The sequence below is a fragment of the Anas platyrhynchos genome, chromosome 2 (assembly GCF_047663525.1).
Source record: "Anas platyrhynchos isolate ZD024472 breed Pekin duck chromosome 2, IASCAAS_PekinDuck_T2T, whole genome shotgun sequence".
NCBI lineage: Eukaryota > Metazoa > Chordata > Aves > Anseriformes > Anatidae > Anas > Anas platyrhynchos.
The window spans coordinates 13,337,340-13,352,960 of record NC_092588.1 but is presented as its reverse complement, the minus strand read 5'-3'; the positions used below and the strand labels follow the sequence as shown (position 1 = coordinate 13,352,960).

General features: G+C 40.0%; 1 protein-coding gene across 2 annotated transcripts in view; it reads left to right on the top strand.

The window, feature by feature from the left end:
- DEPTOR (DEP domain containing MTOR interacting protein) overlaps positions 1 to 1,192 on the top strand; it is a 75,239-nt gene extending 74,047 nt beyond the window's left edge. For both annotated transcript variants that reach the window (XM_027452647.3, XM_072034355.1), the window contains one exon: positions 31 to 1,192. In XM_027452647.3, the coding sequence (XP_027308448.1) occupies positions 31 to 159 (129 nt within the window). In that variant the 3' untranslated portion in view covers positions 160 to 1,192. The remainder of the gene's footprint in view (positions 1 to 30) is intronic.
- Positions 1,193 to 15,621: the final 14,429 nt, after the last annotated feature.

The window sequence follows — 15,621 nt, the reverse complement described above, 5'->3', positions numbered from 1 at the left end:
ATAACTTTTGCTGCTTGTCTTTCTCCCCAGGTTTGCCAATTCGTCGTTTCTGTCAATGGCCTCAACGTTCTCCACGTGGATTACAGGACAGTGAGCAATCTCATCCTGACCGGCCCGCGAACAATTGTCATGGAAGTGATGGAAGAAATAGAGTCCTGAGAAGAAAAGATCTCTTCCTGGACATTTCTGTGAGAGAAACAGTGGCAACCAAGAAGCAGCATGACACGAGGAGACAAAACTTGCTGTGTCGAAAGAAATGATTTTGCTTTTGGGGGAGGGGGGTTCTCTTTCATTTAACAATAATAGCACTGGTTATTATGCTGAGAAGTGAGCAATAGATACCAGCATATTTTCACTGAGGACTTTGCTTTGCTTGATGAAGACGAGGTAAAGGCCCTTAGGTCGTCTCTCCAGCCATGGCTGCATCCGTCAGAGCGGTTTCCCACCTAAGAGGCCGTGCAGATTTCCTCACAGTCCACCACTGGATCAAAACACTTCAGGAGATGAAAGAACCACACACACTGTGGGGTCAGGATGTCACAGGCGGTTTGTGTGACTTATTTACGTGGGTAAACATCCTCCAGTCAGGGAAAGGGGACTAGACGCTGGCTTTATTGCAGTCGGACACAAAGGAACTGTGAATGCATCTCTGTGAAACAAATAAGTTCATTTTCTGTAGAGGATACCGTGGCGTGGATGTTCAGGCCTGATAGAGCACAATGAGTATTCTAAAAGAAAAATACAAGACCATGCAAGTGCAAAAAGCATGTGCTACTTTGACAAAGTAAAACAATCTGCCCTTTGAAAATCAGGCGATTTGTTTAAATGCCTAAGCACAGATGTAGGTACTGAAGTATAAAGTGTTGATTTCTTTCTTTGTTTGTTTTCTTACGTGTAAAGGAAAGGTGTCTCGGTCTCATTGTTTGTCACTTTGGAGAATTTCTGGACACCTTTATTCCTAGAAGGAGAATAATATTTAGCGGGTTGAGGTGGGAAATTCGCAGTGTTAGTATTAGTAATGATACATCCAAGCGCTCCAGTAGAGGAAGTACACTTCAAATTGAAGCAATGTACTCGAATGTGCATTAAGCTCATTAGCACTTTCAAATCATCAAATGTTTTGCAAACTACAGACTTGCCACATAAGTTGCATTTGACACTATTACTAATAAAAAAAAAATTATTTAACTGACTCCTTACTCTTTTTCAAATGGTAAGATTTCTTTGTTGATAAATTTATGAAACAAATCTTTAAAAATATATATATATATATATAAAATACTATATTATTCTGAGCTGGTAACTTCTTAATCCTATGGTGATTGGACTTCATGGACATTCTTTGATCTTTGAACTGAATATATGCATCCTTGTCCATAGAATTATAAGTATACCTTGCAGTCTTTCTCTGCTGTCTAAATCTTACAATTAAAGCTTGACCTTCTCTATGAGCATACCAAAAATCCTTCGTCTTTGGGGTGGGGAAAGTATTTTTCCCTCAAATAATTTTGAAAAATATTTTATATTAAAAGCTGTTCTCGCTAAATATATTGCTCTTGCAGTATGTTTTTCAGTTGCTGAAACACATACAGATTTTGTCAGAGATACAATAAACATTCATAATTATATATGCCTGCAGATTTGTAGGTAGAAGTCCAGGTATTCCTTCATTCTGATACAGTATAGTCATGGTTGAGTTTTAACCAAGAAAACTTCTTCTATTCCTCTATTATGTACCCTTGCAGGAAGGTATAAGATTGAAACCACTAACTCAATACTAAAATCCTGTAGGCACAAACATGTTTGGAAGATTGTTTCAAGCTGTCGTGTAGTACAACAGTTGTTTTTCCTTGTTGTACCCCCCAAACTGCACACATTCTATAAGCCTCATCAGATGATTTTATACAGTTCATCTAAAATAAATAGTGCAGCACATAACGTTACATGAGATGGTAACAACTGTCGAGGGTATCCACTAAGAATAGATGGGGGAAATCCTGCTGTCCCAGAAATGTGTCAGTATGCTACAGGTTTTGGGTTTTGTGGATCCAGGAATGCTTCCCCAACTACTTCTGCTTTCTTTTCTTATTTGCCAGGGTTGTTTTGGTGGCCTGGCCGGTATGTACTTTGTACCTCTTTAAAATATAAATTCTACGTGTTAGATTAGGTTAAATATTAAAATGTGAAGGATTTTCTTAGCAAAATGTTAATGATTCTCTCTAATACCATTGTGGATTCTCCTGTCTTACATCTCTTGCCTTAGTTAATATTCTGCTACAAGTTCCCTGTAGCTTACAGATAATTAAGAAACTGGGTCAGAATTTAGCTTAATAATGCATTACAGAGTGCACTTTAGACTTGAGTAAAAAGAGTGGGAATGGGGGCAGGGAGAAATCTGTGCACATCATTATATTACAGATTGGATATGGCATTTTCATTTGCAAGACCCATTAGTCTCTATCACAATTCGAGCACCATTACTTGCCTATTGTTTTATGGGGATTTCCATCTTGTCTTCTCAACTTGATTGGCAATCCAGGATTTAATTAATTCTTTCCCCCTTCAATATGACAAAGGTGTTCAAATGATCTGTGCAATGAAAGTTCGTATTTTGTAAAAAAGCATGCGAATTTAACAAGTTGTGAAATGTATCATTTCCAATTAAATTGCGATTTGTCTGCACACAGTGATTACACGCCCTGTGAGACATCCCCCAGGAGCCAGTGTCAAACTCTCATGCACTTCAGAGGGCACAGGATTTTGAATATAATAGAGAAGCAGACTCCCTGCGAAGGACCAGAGGAAATGTAAGTCTGTTCGCAAAAGTAAGGAATTTCAAGGCATGATCAAGAATATCAAGCGTGGACTGAAGCAAGAAACCAGAAAGTCTTGTGAGATCCTTTCATAAATCTTTTAATAACATAGATTAGTGCCACTCCTCTGCATATGTACATTTGCAATTCATTTATGGAACATCTTCAAGCAATATAATAGTTAATTAAGTTCAAGTAGCATTTAAACTAATTGGAGCATTAACTCAATGCCATATTTCTCCTATTTTTCTTCTGTCTTATTTGCTACAAGATGCATAATTTTGATTATCTAGATTAAATGCCATGTGTATACTATTGAACTCTACATCCCACTGCCAGTCCCCTTGAAGGCATTGAACTCCTTGTCATGCATCAACCCACTTCAGCTGTACCTGACTGCAATTTTCTGCTGTGTAGGTCTCGAGAGAAGCAGAAAATAAAATAGTCAGCATTGAAAAAATATAGTGGTGTCATAGCAGCATCTGCAATACCAGTGGATCCATACTTCTCCTGTCTCTTGTGAGATGACATTCATAAGGTTTGGGAGGAAGAAGTCATCTAGTAGGAGTGTTTCTCTTGGTATTTTCTTCCTTTTGTGGTTAAATCCTCACTAATAGCTGCAGAGTGCTAGGGATGTGTCAAAGGCAGTCCCACAACTACTGATTTAATGGTTAGCACCTCTGAGAAAGTTGCTGGTGTGTAGGCAGAGAATAACAGAGCTCCAGATCAGAATTCATGCACAGAGGCTGGCTGTGTTGTGCTCCTTGGCCTTAGGACCAGAGAAGGATCCCTGTGGTCCCTGTACCAATCTTCCATTGTTTAATGGTGGACTTGGCAGTGCTAGGTTAACAGTTGGACTGGATGATCCTAAAGGTCTTTTCCAACCTAAATGATTCTAAGATTTTCTATGATTCTAAGATTCACGGATACAGACGTAGCCAGAGAGAGTAAGTGGAGGATTAGGAAAGAGGAACAGGTGACTGACTGCTTTCTTCAGCTGCACTGACAGCTACGTGCGCATGGAGGTTTCCTTTTCCCTGTGGATGAAGACAGGATGATCAGCTTATGGGGTAATGCTCTAGTAATTTCAGATAAAACTGGGAATTAAACACAAATTTCTAAAGATAATTGTGCTAAATTAGTATTCTTCTAAATTTAGAGAGAGGAAAAACTGAGGTAATATGGTTTGCCAAAATGTTTGCCTAATCAAAGACAGAGTGAGAAATCAATTGTTGCCATTACGATTATTTTCTTCCCAGTGTATAATTAAAGCTAAACCACTTGTGTAAGTGAAAAAGCATGTGTATGTCACATGAATAAGTAACGCTAGACCACAGCACTCTTCGAACAAAGTGAGAGAACTTCTAACCTTTTACTATAAAACAGCCATTAAAGAAAGATTTACATAAATCACCTCTTTTTTCTTTCTTTCGTTCTTTCTTTCTTTCTTTCTTTCTTTCTTTCTTTCTTTCTTTCTTTCTTTCTTTCTTTCTTTCTTTCTTTCTTTCTTTCTTTCTTTCTTTCTTTCTCTTTATCTGGTGAGTGAGGTGGTATTTTGTACTTGTCACTTGTGAAAAAGTAACTATCAATGGAATAATTCCTTTTGTGTACACACAGAGCAGATAAAAATATCATTGATGTTACAGGGAAGCTGAGTGATTTTAAACCATTAGATTTCTCTAGGAACTTGTACAGAAATAAACATTTACATACACGTCTTTCAACTGAGCCATTAACGCAAGAAAGTATCTATGAACACCAGTGTTCATAGGACTTGATACAATGAACTTACCACAGATGTGGTTTTATGTGTACTTAGTCTTTATATTCATAATTCCTAGTAAAATTTGAAAATATTCAGAAGGGAATAGCTATAGCTGTCAAACTGAATGTCCTCTAGAAGAATGTTGCTTTGCAGTTAGATACCTGTACACTTGTCCATGGGGGCCATGCATTTCCAGTAGTGCTGGAAGTCAAGTTGCCTAAGCACAGACTTACAGAATTAAACACTTGGCTTCAGGAGCATTTATTTGAAACAGACAAACACGAGGTAGAACAAATTGTTGTATTGCCTCCTACAGAGAACTGATGTCCTGCACACTGAGGGCTCCCATCCCACACCACTGTAGCTCTTGCTGAAGTTACAGAGCTGCCTCTGGCCTTTTGAATTGCCTTGTCAGACAGCAATTGCCACTTCTTTTCTGAATTTACACATCTGCAAATTCAAACGTGCCAGCGGTGTGAAGGACAGTCTGCGTCCACCCAGCTGCTTTGCTGCTACTGCTGCTGGATGGACGTGTTTAGTTTTCTTTCCTTTTCCTCCAGTCCTTTTGCCACATGGTTCAAATGGTGCTGCTTCCTGTCCCAGCTTAAAAAGTTGGTTCTTGATGGTGCTGTTGGCGCTAATGGTGCTGATGGTCCTGCTTTCTTTCACTCTTACTCGTCCCCTGGATGAGCTAACACAGCCCCTTTGCTCCTTTCCTCTGAGAAGCTCCTTTGCAGCTGAGCTATGGGTGGTTACCACATCCCAGCTGGAGAACAGCCTCACAGCCAGAGCTGGGCTTCCAGCCACATAAACTCCTGTCCTAATCACAAACAGTGGATGACTGAAGAATTTAATTGTTAGAACTTATATTTTTCTATTCAGGTTTTACAGTATCTTGCATTAAACAGTAAAATACATATTTCTCCCTATTTTCCATGCTTTTCCAATTAGTAAATGCTTTTTTTTCCTCCTTACTTTTCCAGTGGAATTTGCAATTAGCAGAAATGAGACTTCCCCAATTGTACCCATGAATAACTCTTAGGATAATAGTTCTTACATACCCGTTGTTGGGAAACCTTTATTGAGTCTACCTCAGAAAATTTTAACTGAGCAAAAGCTGTAATATGGTGCCCATTACTAGATTGTAGCTGGAAAATATGTAGTGCATATAAGCCATGTCTTTTGCATAGCATCAAGTTAACGTGTTTTAAAATTATTGTTGCTGGTTTTAAATTAAAAGCAAAGGGAACATATAACTCAGACGAGCAGTCATCAGACAGGTGTGGTGCCACTGCCCTGTCATGTACCTTAACAGCATCACAGGGCAGAAAAATACGATATTTTATGGCTAAATTTACAATTTATATTCTTAACCCTATTTTTTTTCCAATAAATGAAGTTGTAATTAATGCATTTGCATTTAAGAACATTCAGGCCTAAAAAAAAAAGCTACCCGAGACAAAATATTGCCTTATAAAAGCAATTTTCATTTATATTGTGAAGTAAGTAAAGTTTTTTTATTTTCCTAAAGCTTGGATTTCTTTAAAAAATACATATAAATAGTTATATATGTGAAAACACTGCATGTATCAACTGAAAATAAATACACAAGCAGATAAGTGGGCTTGACTGAACAACGGCTCTGTCAATGGAGTCTAGCTATGGAGCTAAATTGAGCCCTTCATGTTTATTAGCAAAAGTTTAATTAAGCATGATGTTGAGCAAAGCCTGGGAAAGATTAAATGATTCCATTGGAAGAAGTGCTCGGCAGTTTGCGGGATCAGGAATCCATTTAACTTGTGTTCTCAAAATCCTTGCTTTACCGGCAAAGTATTTCTGGAAACAAGATAAGATTTTCTCGAAACTCTTTTAAATATTGCACATGGAACCTATTGGATTCTGTGGGCTAACTTGGAAAGGAAGAAACATGAAAGTATTTAAGATCTTGATGTTACATTTTCCTGTTGCCTGTTTTGTTTTATAGGCATTGTCAGCTCAGCTGCTTTTTGAAGATAACTTAATGCATGCTTTTGTTACCGGGGACTGGGATGTGTGTGTGCTTTGTTTGTATTTTTCCAGAATCCACAAGATCCTCTTGAATATTTAAAAAATTCAATAATTCATTTTCCATTACAGTCCAGCAGACAAATCACCTACTGCAAAATACACTTAAAGGAAGCCTTTATAAAAGCATACTGAGTTACCCTCTTAAATATTCAATTTTGATGATGAAATCTGCCTTACACTTTCTAAAAATGTTTCATTACCTGCTGTGCATGTATCCGAATGATTGTATTATTGTTCATTCTCCTAAGAGGTTATTTTCCAAGGGTTATTGATTTGCCTTTCTATAGCAGCATCAGTATTCCCTTCCAGAGGCCATTTAGATACAAATCCTCTTGACCTCATAGTTACAGAAAAAATTGTTCTCTTCTGGTTCAGTCAAAAATTGTATCTGGGAGATGAAGACACAGAAAACATCTTAACTCTCACTGATTACTATTTCTTTTGAAAACAAAACCAAAAACAAGCCACACACAAAACCAAGCAATGAAGCATATAAACCAAAAAACAGGCAATGTTGTCTTAATGTGCAGAGCTTCAGGAAGCAACATAATACAGGAACAAAAATCATATAATTAGGGGCAAATTGTCCACATTTTAAAGGCTACTTGATGATACTTCTTTTCCAGCAGCTATCATGATTAACTCCTAACAATAGACTTGTAATTGCAAAGATGACCTTTGGCATGTGGTTTAATGCAGGGCTCTTTCCCTCCATCTGCAGATAATCTAAAAAAAGCATTGCAGTGGAGTGATGGCATCTACTATTTATCTCATTGGAATTAGAATCTAGGGGCTCAGTGCAGTTGCATACATTTAAATATCGGGTGACACTGAAGATGCTTTCGGGTATATGAGATGCTCTTATGGGGCAGAGAGGACCTATGGGGAAAGCCATGCCCCTCCAAATCACATCTGGAGATTAAGTCCATAAGGTTGACTTAAATACAGTGCAAGACAACGAGGTGTGGACAACTGAATCACAGCCCTAAAAAAGACCTCATAATATCAGCTAATTCAACCATCTTATTGTTGGTCATTTTGCTGGAGTTATGCAGCTGCATATTCAATTAGTGTTGCTTATGGGAAAGGACTTCCTGGCCATCTAGCCAGTTCTCTGAGAAATCATTGCATAACTGTATCATACAGAACTGGCTGTGATGATGTACTATTATTAAATCTCCCGTGTAATGGGCCTTCTTTTCCTCTCCTCATGCCTTTTGTCAAGCTGCAAAGTGGCCTCTCACCCAAGAACAGTTTTCTCTCTGAATTGCCTATCAAGGAGACCAGAGCCATTTGTCAGCTGAGCTGTAATCTGTATACACAAACGATCGTACATAATCACTCCCTGCATGCTCCAGCAGACTCTTCCTGCTTTTTGGGTGGTACTGTTTTTAATCTGTCCTGAAAAGTGCTCGTTTCACCCACTGAGTCCCAGCAGGGCGGCAACCTGCTGCCATCAGAGAACCGAGACTTATAAAAGAAAGTGGCAGCTACTGCGGCTGCAGCAGAGGAGAGCAGAGGAAGCACAGGTGGATACAAGCAGTTAAACCTGAGTTTTGTTCCACTGCTTGCAATTATGGCAGGTGTGTGGCTCCCACGTGCCCTGAAGCATTTATACTTGTCCCATATGTGCTGGTGGTGGATCTCCCTGCCATGTCCCATGCGACACCAGCAGTCAAATATCTCAGGGTTTGGCACCTTAGTCCTTGGTACATGGGGGGCTTCTGCTCCCCCTCTGTAGCACAAGGAGGACAGACAGTGACCAAAAACAAATGAAGAAGTCAAAGTGAAATTTGTGGACAAATTAAGTGCTGACATACAAAAAATTAATCCATTAAAAGTACTTGATAATGCATATAGGTGTTTAGAGGGCCACCAGCATTTAAGGTTTCATCTGTAGCTACCTAAAGGCCCTGTGTATGTCCCACTAGATCACTCAGACATCTTCATGGTCAGTGGGTTTTACAACCAGCAGCCGGCCCGCAGGTCCCTCACTCCCACATCTGCCGCTCTCCAAGTGTCTCTGGGCAAGCTCCTAAACCCCTGGAAGGTTAAATCCCACGTGGGCAGCATGGATACCAAAAGCCAGGAGGCCTGCAGAGGAGCAGAGCTGGAATTTGCTCTGCCAAGTTCTCATCCAGCCCCTGGCCCACTGGAGCACCCTTTACCCCACGGACTCCAGGCAGGAGCAAGGCCTCAAGCCTCCTGTCATGCAGAGGGACAGCAGGTCCCCCCATCAGCTGCAACCCATGACTGTGGAAAAATATTACTCTTTATGTGTTTTGAATCTTCTCTAGCCATAAAGTTGTTCTTTGCAAGCCCATATGTTCAGTTTTGGCAGGCTCTGGTCCTGGTTTGCCAGATACCTGTCAGGCGGATCAACCTGCAGCCTCTGCAGCTTCGCAGCCCTCAGAGCTCTTCTCCCTCCCCTGCCTCCCATCTTCTCAAGCCAGAGGCTCCCTCTAGAGCAAGTGGCAGAGCCGAGCCCTGCTTGGCAGAAAATCAGGGGCAGTTTAACAAACAGCGTTGAAAACTCTTTGAGAATGCAGTTACGCAAATGACAATAGCAAATGTAAATATTTGTGGTGAGGTTCTCCTTTATTTACCCAGCTGAAAATCAGAGAGAATTGCATGAACTGTATAAAAATGGCACAAATATAAAAGCAGAAGCAAAATTACAATCTGACCAGTTACTGGCAGAAAGATAAGAGGCAAATACTTAGGAAATTGTTTTGTACATCTGAACTGGACTTGCCCACTGAATGCAGACTTACTAAGAAATATTATTCAGTGTGGGAAGCACAGGTTTGACTATGGTGGTTCTCTAAATCACTCTAGCAAAAAGGATGACAAAAAAGAAAATGAGTGCTCATTGTACCTATTGCCAATACAGAATTTTGCCATTCCACTGATACACAAAAGCATCATTAAATCACCAGCCTCATTCAAACCCTTATTTTCAAATATTACCTTATATGTGGCACACAAGGCTACGACCTAATATTGTGAACCCAAAAATGAAGCACTGCACTGCACACTTGTGGTGTTCATTTGCCCCTTAATTCAGAAAATTGTATATACCATGAAATATTTCATAAGTTTTATGAGGAAAGCTTTTGAAAAAGAACAGCATGTACTTGGTAATCTGAACTTATCTGCCCTGCCTTATGGTTGTAATACTTTCTGCACATGGCAAAAGGCCACGGGTGGATTTTTTTATTTTTTTTTTTAAGATAAAGTATAGGAAAAATGTGGGACACTGGAGAAACAAAGAAACAAAGCTGTCCTTCACTTTTTTTTTTTTTTTTTTTTTTTTTTTTGTCCTCTTCTGAAGGGGGGGATGCAGGTACTAACTACCCAAGTTTTTAAACTATCGTCAGATACAATAAAAAAAAATGTGAAGAAAATGAGCTTTAGACCACATGGAAGGGCAGAACATGGTTCTGTGAATTGCACCTTTATGATTCACAGTTGATTTCAGTAATAAAATGCCTCTTTTTCCAACACAGTACAGAAACAGCCAATTGACAGACATGCAGACAGCTCTCTACGAACCAGTGGGGAAGTGCTCAGAGAGAGCTGCTATCTGTGGGAGCCAAGCCTGAAGCTTACTGAATTTCAAAGGTGCTTATGGCTCCCTTTGAAATGATCTGATCCTATCCTCCCTCTTCCTTACCAATGAGTTTTGCTCTTGAATTTAGCAGAATACTGTCAAATCCTAACTGAATTGCTTTTATCATTACACAGGTTCAAGTCCCATTTGTAGGCTCTGATGGTTTGCAGAGCTTAGGTGGATCTCTGCAGAATTATTTCACTGGGGAAGGCTCAGAGGTGAAAGACACAAAACTGTCCTCCTGTTGAGCTTGCCAGCCAGGCTTTCCAGGCTGTCAGTAGAGGAGGGCAATGAGGATGAGAGGGAGAACTATCAAAAGACTGATGTCAGTCAAAGACCAGGCTGACTCTCTCGCAGAGGTTGGGACCGGTCATTTTTAAACATTGCCTGTCTGGGATGGGAGACAAGGAGGGAAATTATTCACCTGCCTGGCATCGGGAAAAAGAATTGAACAGGATAGAGTAAGATCATGATGAATCTTGATTTAATTAAGCTGCTGACTCCTCAGTCTCTTACACACACTAATATTAGCTCTAACAAACCAGCATGTGCAGAAGCAATACAAACACATGGTTTGTTACTACAAGGACTGAAATGCTTGCTGTCGTTGCAGACGTTGTGTGCTCAAAACATTCAGAGCACATTTAAGAACTGATTGTCCGAGCCAAACCTTTCAAATATTTAACACGGCAGATGTTCCAAACAGCAGTAACTCCTTATGTGTGCTGAACTATTATTATTATCATCATCAACACTCCGAAGTTTACAGTGGCCTGAAGCAGGGCTTAGGCTCCAGGTACAACATCTAGGACATTAAGAGGCATTTTTCCCCAAAATTCTTCCTCAAAAACAGCAGAACAACATAGCCTGTTCTTGCTTCTCCTGTTTCTGCATTGGGTGGCAGAGATGAGTTGGAGACTTGTTCCAGCACCATCGCCCTGTGTTGTATCTCGCACCATGTTGCATTGGAACAGCAGCAGCCAAACTGCACTCAGCAATCCTGCAGAGCATCCTGTGTGTGAAGAGGGCTTACAGTGGGAACAGGGCATGGAGAAAACTGTGATCCTGCCAGAGCTGTAGGAGATGGCCTGGGCTGATTTGCAGGCAAAGAATTCTTTTAAAAAGCAAATCTTCTCTAAGTTAAAGCTCTGTTTCCCTTCATTTATCCAGTGATACACAGAAATATGTTGCAACCTTGAGACATGATAAATTTCTACAAAATGCTTGACTGTTGTAGAAAGGACTGAATTTTGCCTGAATGAGGGAAAATACTTGACTAGTGGCCAATGTTCCGAGACTGCAAGCCTTGGGACAGAGGTTTTGTTTGTGCTTGTGAAGAACTTTTGCTATTCAAATAGTGCCTCTGACAATCACACTGTAAGAAACCTTGTGCTCTTCAAGGCTTTATTTTCCTGCTAGCCCTGTTGCAAACTGTCTTACCTTAAGCACAGTGTTAATTTAAACAGGACAGGGACAAGCTTTTTTTCTGTGAACTCTAAGATAAAGAATATTACTGTGAGTAGCACCAATATTACAAGAATGGTTGAACCAGTATTTATGAAGGATGTCATCAGTAAATTAAAGGTTGCAACCAGACCCCCATGGATGATCTAAAGAAAACAGGAAAAAAAAAGAAAAAAGAAAAACAAACCACCAAGATCACATGCTGATTACAGTACTTTGTCAAAAAGCCTGACATGAAACGTCAGTCACTGCAGTTAAATGAGTAAATGAGGAAGTAGTGGAAAATGGAGTTGCAAGATTTGTGGAGTGTGGCTGAATGTCCTATTTACACCTTGTTTTTGTGTAGTACGTGGACTGAGGTGATGTTCAGCTTATCTAGTGAAAGATCCAGATGCTGCAAAACTTGCACGAGTGCACAAAATATGACCTCTGAGCATTCAAAGTAAGGAAAAAAAAAAAAAAAAAGGTTAACCCCAAATCTTTCAAGATGTTATCTGCTTTTTGTGGTAGGAAACTACTGCCTCTCCTTTTTTTTTTTTTTTTTTTTTTTCAGCTTTCACAATCTTTGTCACAATACCCTGTAATTCTTTAAGCCATCAGATCAATTGCTTTGGAGCAGAATTACTCCTGGCTATTTGTTTAAGGCAAAGTAACAGAAGCTTGCTTTCCTCCTGTGTAGTTTCCTCTTATTTTTGGTTTCATATTTAAAGCACTTTGATCGTGTTCAATGGGCAGTGTCCAAACACTTCCTGGGTGCACACACAACACAGATAGTTCTGCTAGCACGTGCAGGGCAGAACCCAAACTGTGCCTAATTCTTGTCTTTATCCGAGCAATTCTCCACAAATCTTGAGCCAACAAATGGTTACAGCAGCCTTAGGAGAGCTCACTGACCTCAGCTGCAGGGTGCAGGCACCTCTCAGCGATGCTGGCAGTAACCCTGAGCCTGTCGCATGGTGTCACCTTCCAGACAGGGAGGAATCTGTCCTGCATCTTCCTTCTTAGATCTTGTCAAGAGTGCAGAAATCTCTGCTGCTTCCAGAGGGAGCTGAGGGTTGGGTTCAGAAGCTGCTGTTAAACAGGGATCTGTGTATGCAAGACTAAATTTCCAGTGATTAGATGATGCTTAGGCCTGAAAAGTTGTGCAATGATTTCATTTTTTATTTTTATTTATTTATTTTTTAATAGAAACCTTTTCCTGTGAGGGGAAGCATTCTATGAATTGCCTAGGGCTGAGTGGAGCCCTTTTGCTCAGAAACTGAGTGATACAGGTCTTCACCACTAAATAAAGATCAAAAACGGAGGCTATTGAAGTGGTCTCTTTTAACAGACACAGTGCCTGAATTTGGATGCTCAGAAGCTAGCAAGATAGAGGTTTGTAAATGCACAAAGAGATTTTTGTCCAAGACTGCCCCCATCTGTTACTGCTTCATGACTGGGAAAAAAAAAAAAAAAAAAAAAAAAAAAAATTAAAACTGTAAATTCTCCTCTTCATACCTGCTAAAGTGAGATTTCCAGTATACAGATATTGAGTGTTGACATTTATTGGACTAATTAACCGACAGTTATTTCAGCTGCTTAAATGCCCCTGACATATAAAAGTGGAAGGCATACTGAATCTCTTCAGTATTTGAGTGGGGGCAATTTAATTGAGCTGTTTTCAGCAAGTTAAACTATTAATATTTCTCTTGGTTTCCTCCATTTTCTATAAAATTACTCTGAAACACAGGCTACATTTTTTTTTTAAAGACTAATGGCTTTTTCTGCAGCAACTACAAAACAGTAGCACTTTGCTTTCATAAAATTTATGTTAAGGTCAATTCAATATTTTATTTGTGGAAAGCTACCTTTTATGCTTAGCATTTGCTTAAATAAATATGGGAAAACCAAGTTTGTTCTTGAATATTCCAGTTGTAATTCTTAAATATGTAGATAGAGGAATATATAGAGGAACAAAGCACTCAAAAAAACTCACAAAAATATGAAATATAAAGGAACAAAGCACTCAATTCTGATTCTTTTTTCATCCACTTTAAATCCCTCAAAACAGAAGCAGCAGAAAAAAAACAGAGACAATGGTTTAAAATGGAACAAAATTTTTGGTGAATAAAATTTGTGAGCAACATAAACTTCTGCCTTAAAGGAGAGTTTTGTTCGGGTGTTTGTTTAGCTGCAAAACAACAGTGTGCTATCAAGTGATATTATTCTAGGAGACAACTCAGTAATTATTCTTTGGAGTCTTATGAACAGAGGTTTTTGTTTTGTTTTTTCTAAAAATTGCAAATTAAAAAAAGAGAAAACTCAGTTTTAAATTAATTAAAATTATTAATGTTAATAATAACCAATCATACTAATATATCAACTAATCATCATTAATAAATTAATTAATAAGCAAGATGGAAAACCAAGATCAGCAGCATTTAACAAATCTGGTTCTTGTTAAGAATTTTACTCTCATGGACACATGGACCAGAGAAGTGCTCAAAGCAGACGGAACCAGCCTGCAGAGGTGTAATTGTAGCATTCGGCAGTACACCGGGTAGGAGCTCAGGCAAGAGCTCAGCAGGACATAGATGAGAAGCTCTGCTTCTTTCAGGTAATAGCTTATGATGCATGCCATTTGGAAAGGAATTCTTGTTGCAGGCATTTCTTGTATTCATAACTCAAGGTATATATTACAGAGCCCACAATGGTATTGCTTCCAGCTCCTACTGGGCTTAAATATCCATTCCAGCCTGGATTTCATTCCAAAGAAAATTACTTTTGGCACAGACAGCCAGAATCTGTAGGTCTTCTGCTTATTCATTAAGACACGGTGAACCCCTTGCTCGCTGTGCCAGATTGTACTGCTGGTGGGCTGCAACTTAATCTGCACCGCAGCATTGCCCTGTGGAAAGAAATCCGTGCTCGCCTTTGCCAGCCATACTTGTGCCTTATTTCCAGCTGGTGGTAGATCCAAGGACCACAAAGTCTGCTCTGTCTTCTTCCCTCTGCATGCCCCTGCCTCGGTGCTGGCAGCATCCCAGGATCTGCCCATGTCAGGCTGGTTGATGATCAAGTCTCAGCACGCAGCCCAGGAGCAGATGGGAGCAGTGATTCTGGATCTTGCATTTTGGCTGCTATGATGGTTACTTTTACTTTAGCTGTGCTTCTAACACGTCTCCTGTAATGTCCTTGTAGACACATTGATGAAGTATGGGCTAGATATGTGGACAGGGATGTGACTTGAAACTGGCTGGACTGCTGGGCTCAGAGGGTTGTGAACAGCAGCGTGAAGTCCAGGTGGAGGCCAGCCAGTAGTGATGTACCCCGGGGGCTGGTATTGGAGCTAATCTGTTTAAAATCTTTATTAATGAACTGGTTGATGGTGGAGAGCATATCTTGAAGTCTGCAGAAGATACACAACAGGGAGAAATAGTTGGTATACCAGAGGGCTGTGTTGCCATTCAGAGGAACCTTGAAAGGCTGGAGAAATGGCCAAACAGGAACTTCATGAAATTCAGCAAAGGGAGGCACAAAGTCCTGCCTCTGGGGAGGAATAAACTCAGGCACCAGCTCATGCTGGTGGTCAAGTGTGTGGAAAGTAGCTTTGCCAGGGGTCCTGTTAGGCACCAAGCTGACCATGAGCCAGCAAATTCTACCTCAACACAAGTAGACACTTAAAAAACAAAAACAAAAACAAAAACAACCTAAGTCAGTGATTACACACTGAAATAGGTTGCTCAGAGATGCTATAAAGTCTCCATTCTTAGAGGTACTCAAAACTCAACTTGATATAGCCCTGGTCAACCTGCTCTAGCTGACTGGTTGGACTAGATGATCTCAGGATCTGCCAGCTTCAAGGATTCTGTGATCCTGTGTAATGTTCATGGGTCCAGAGCATTGCTCAGCAGGACACT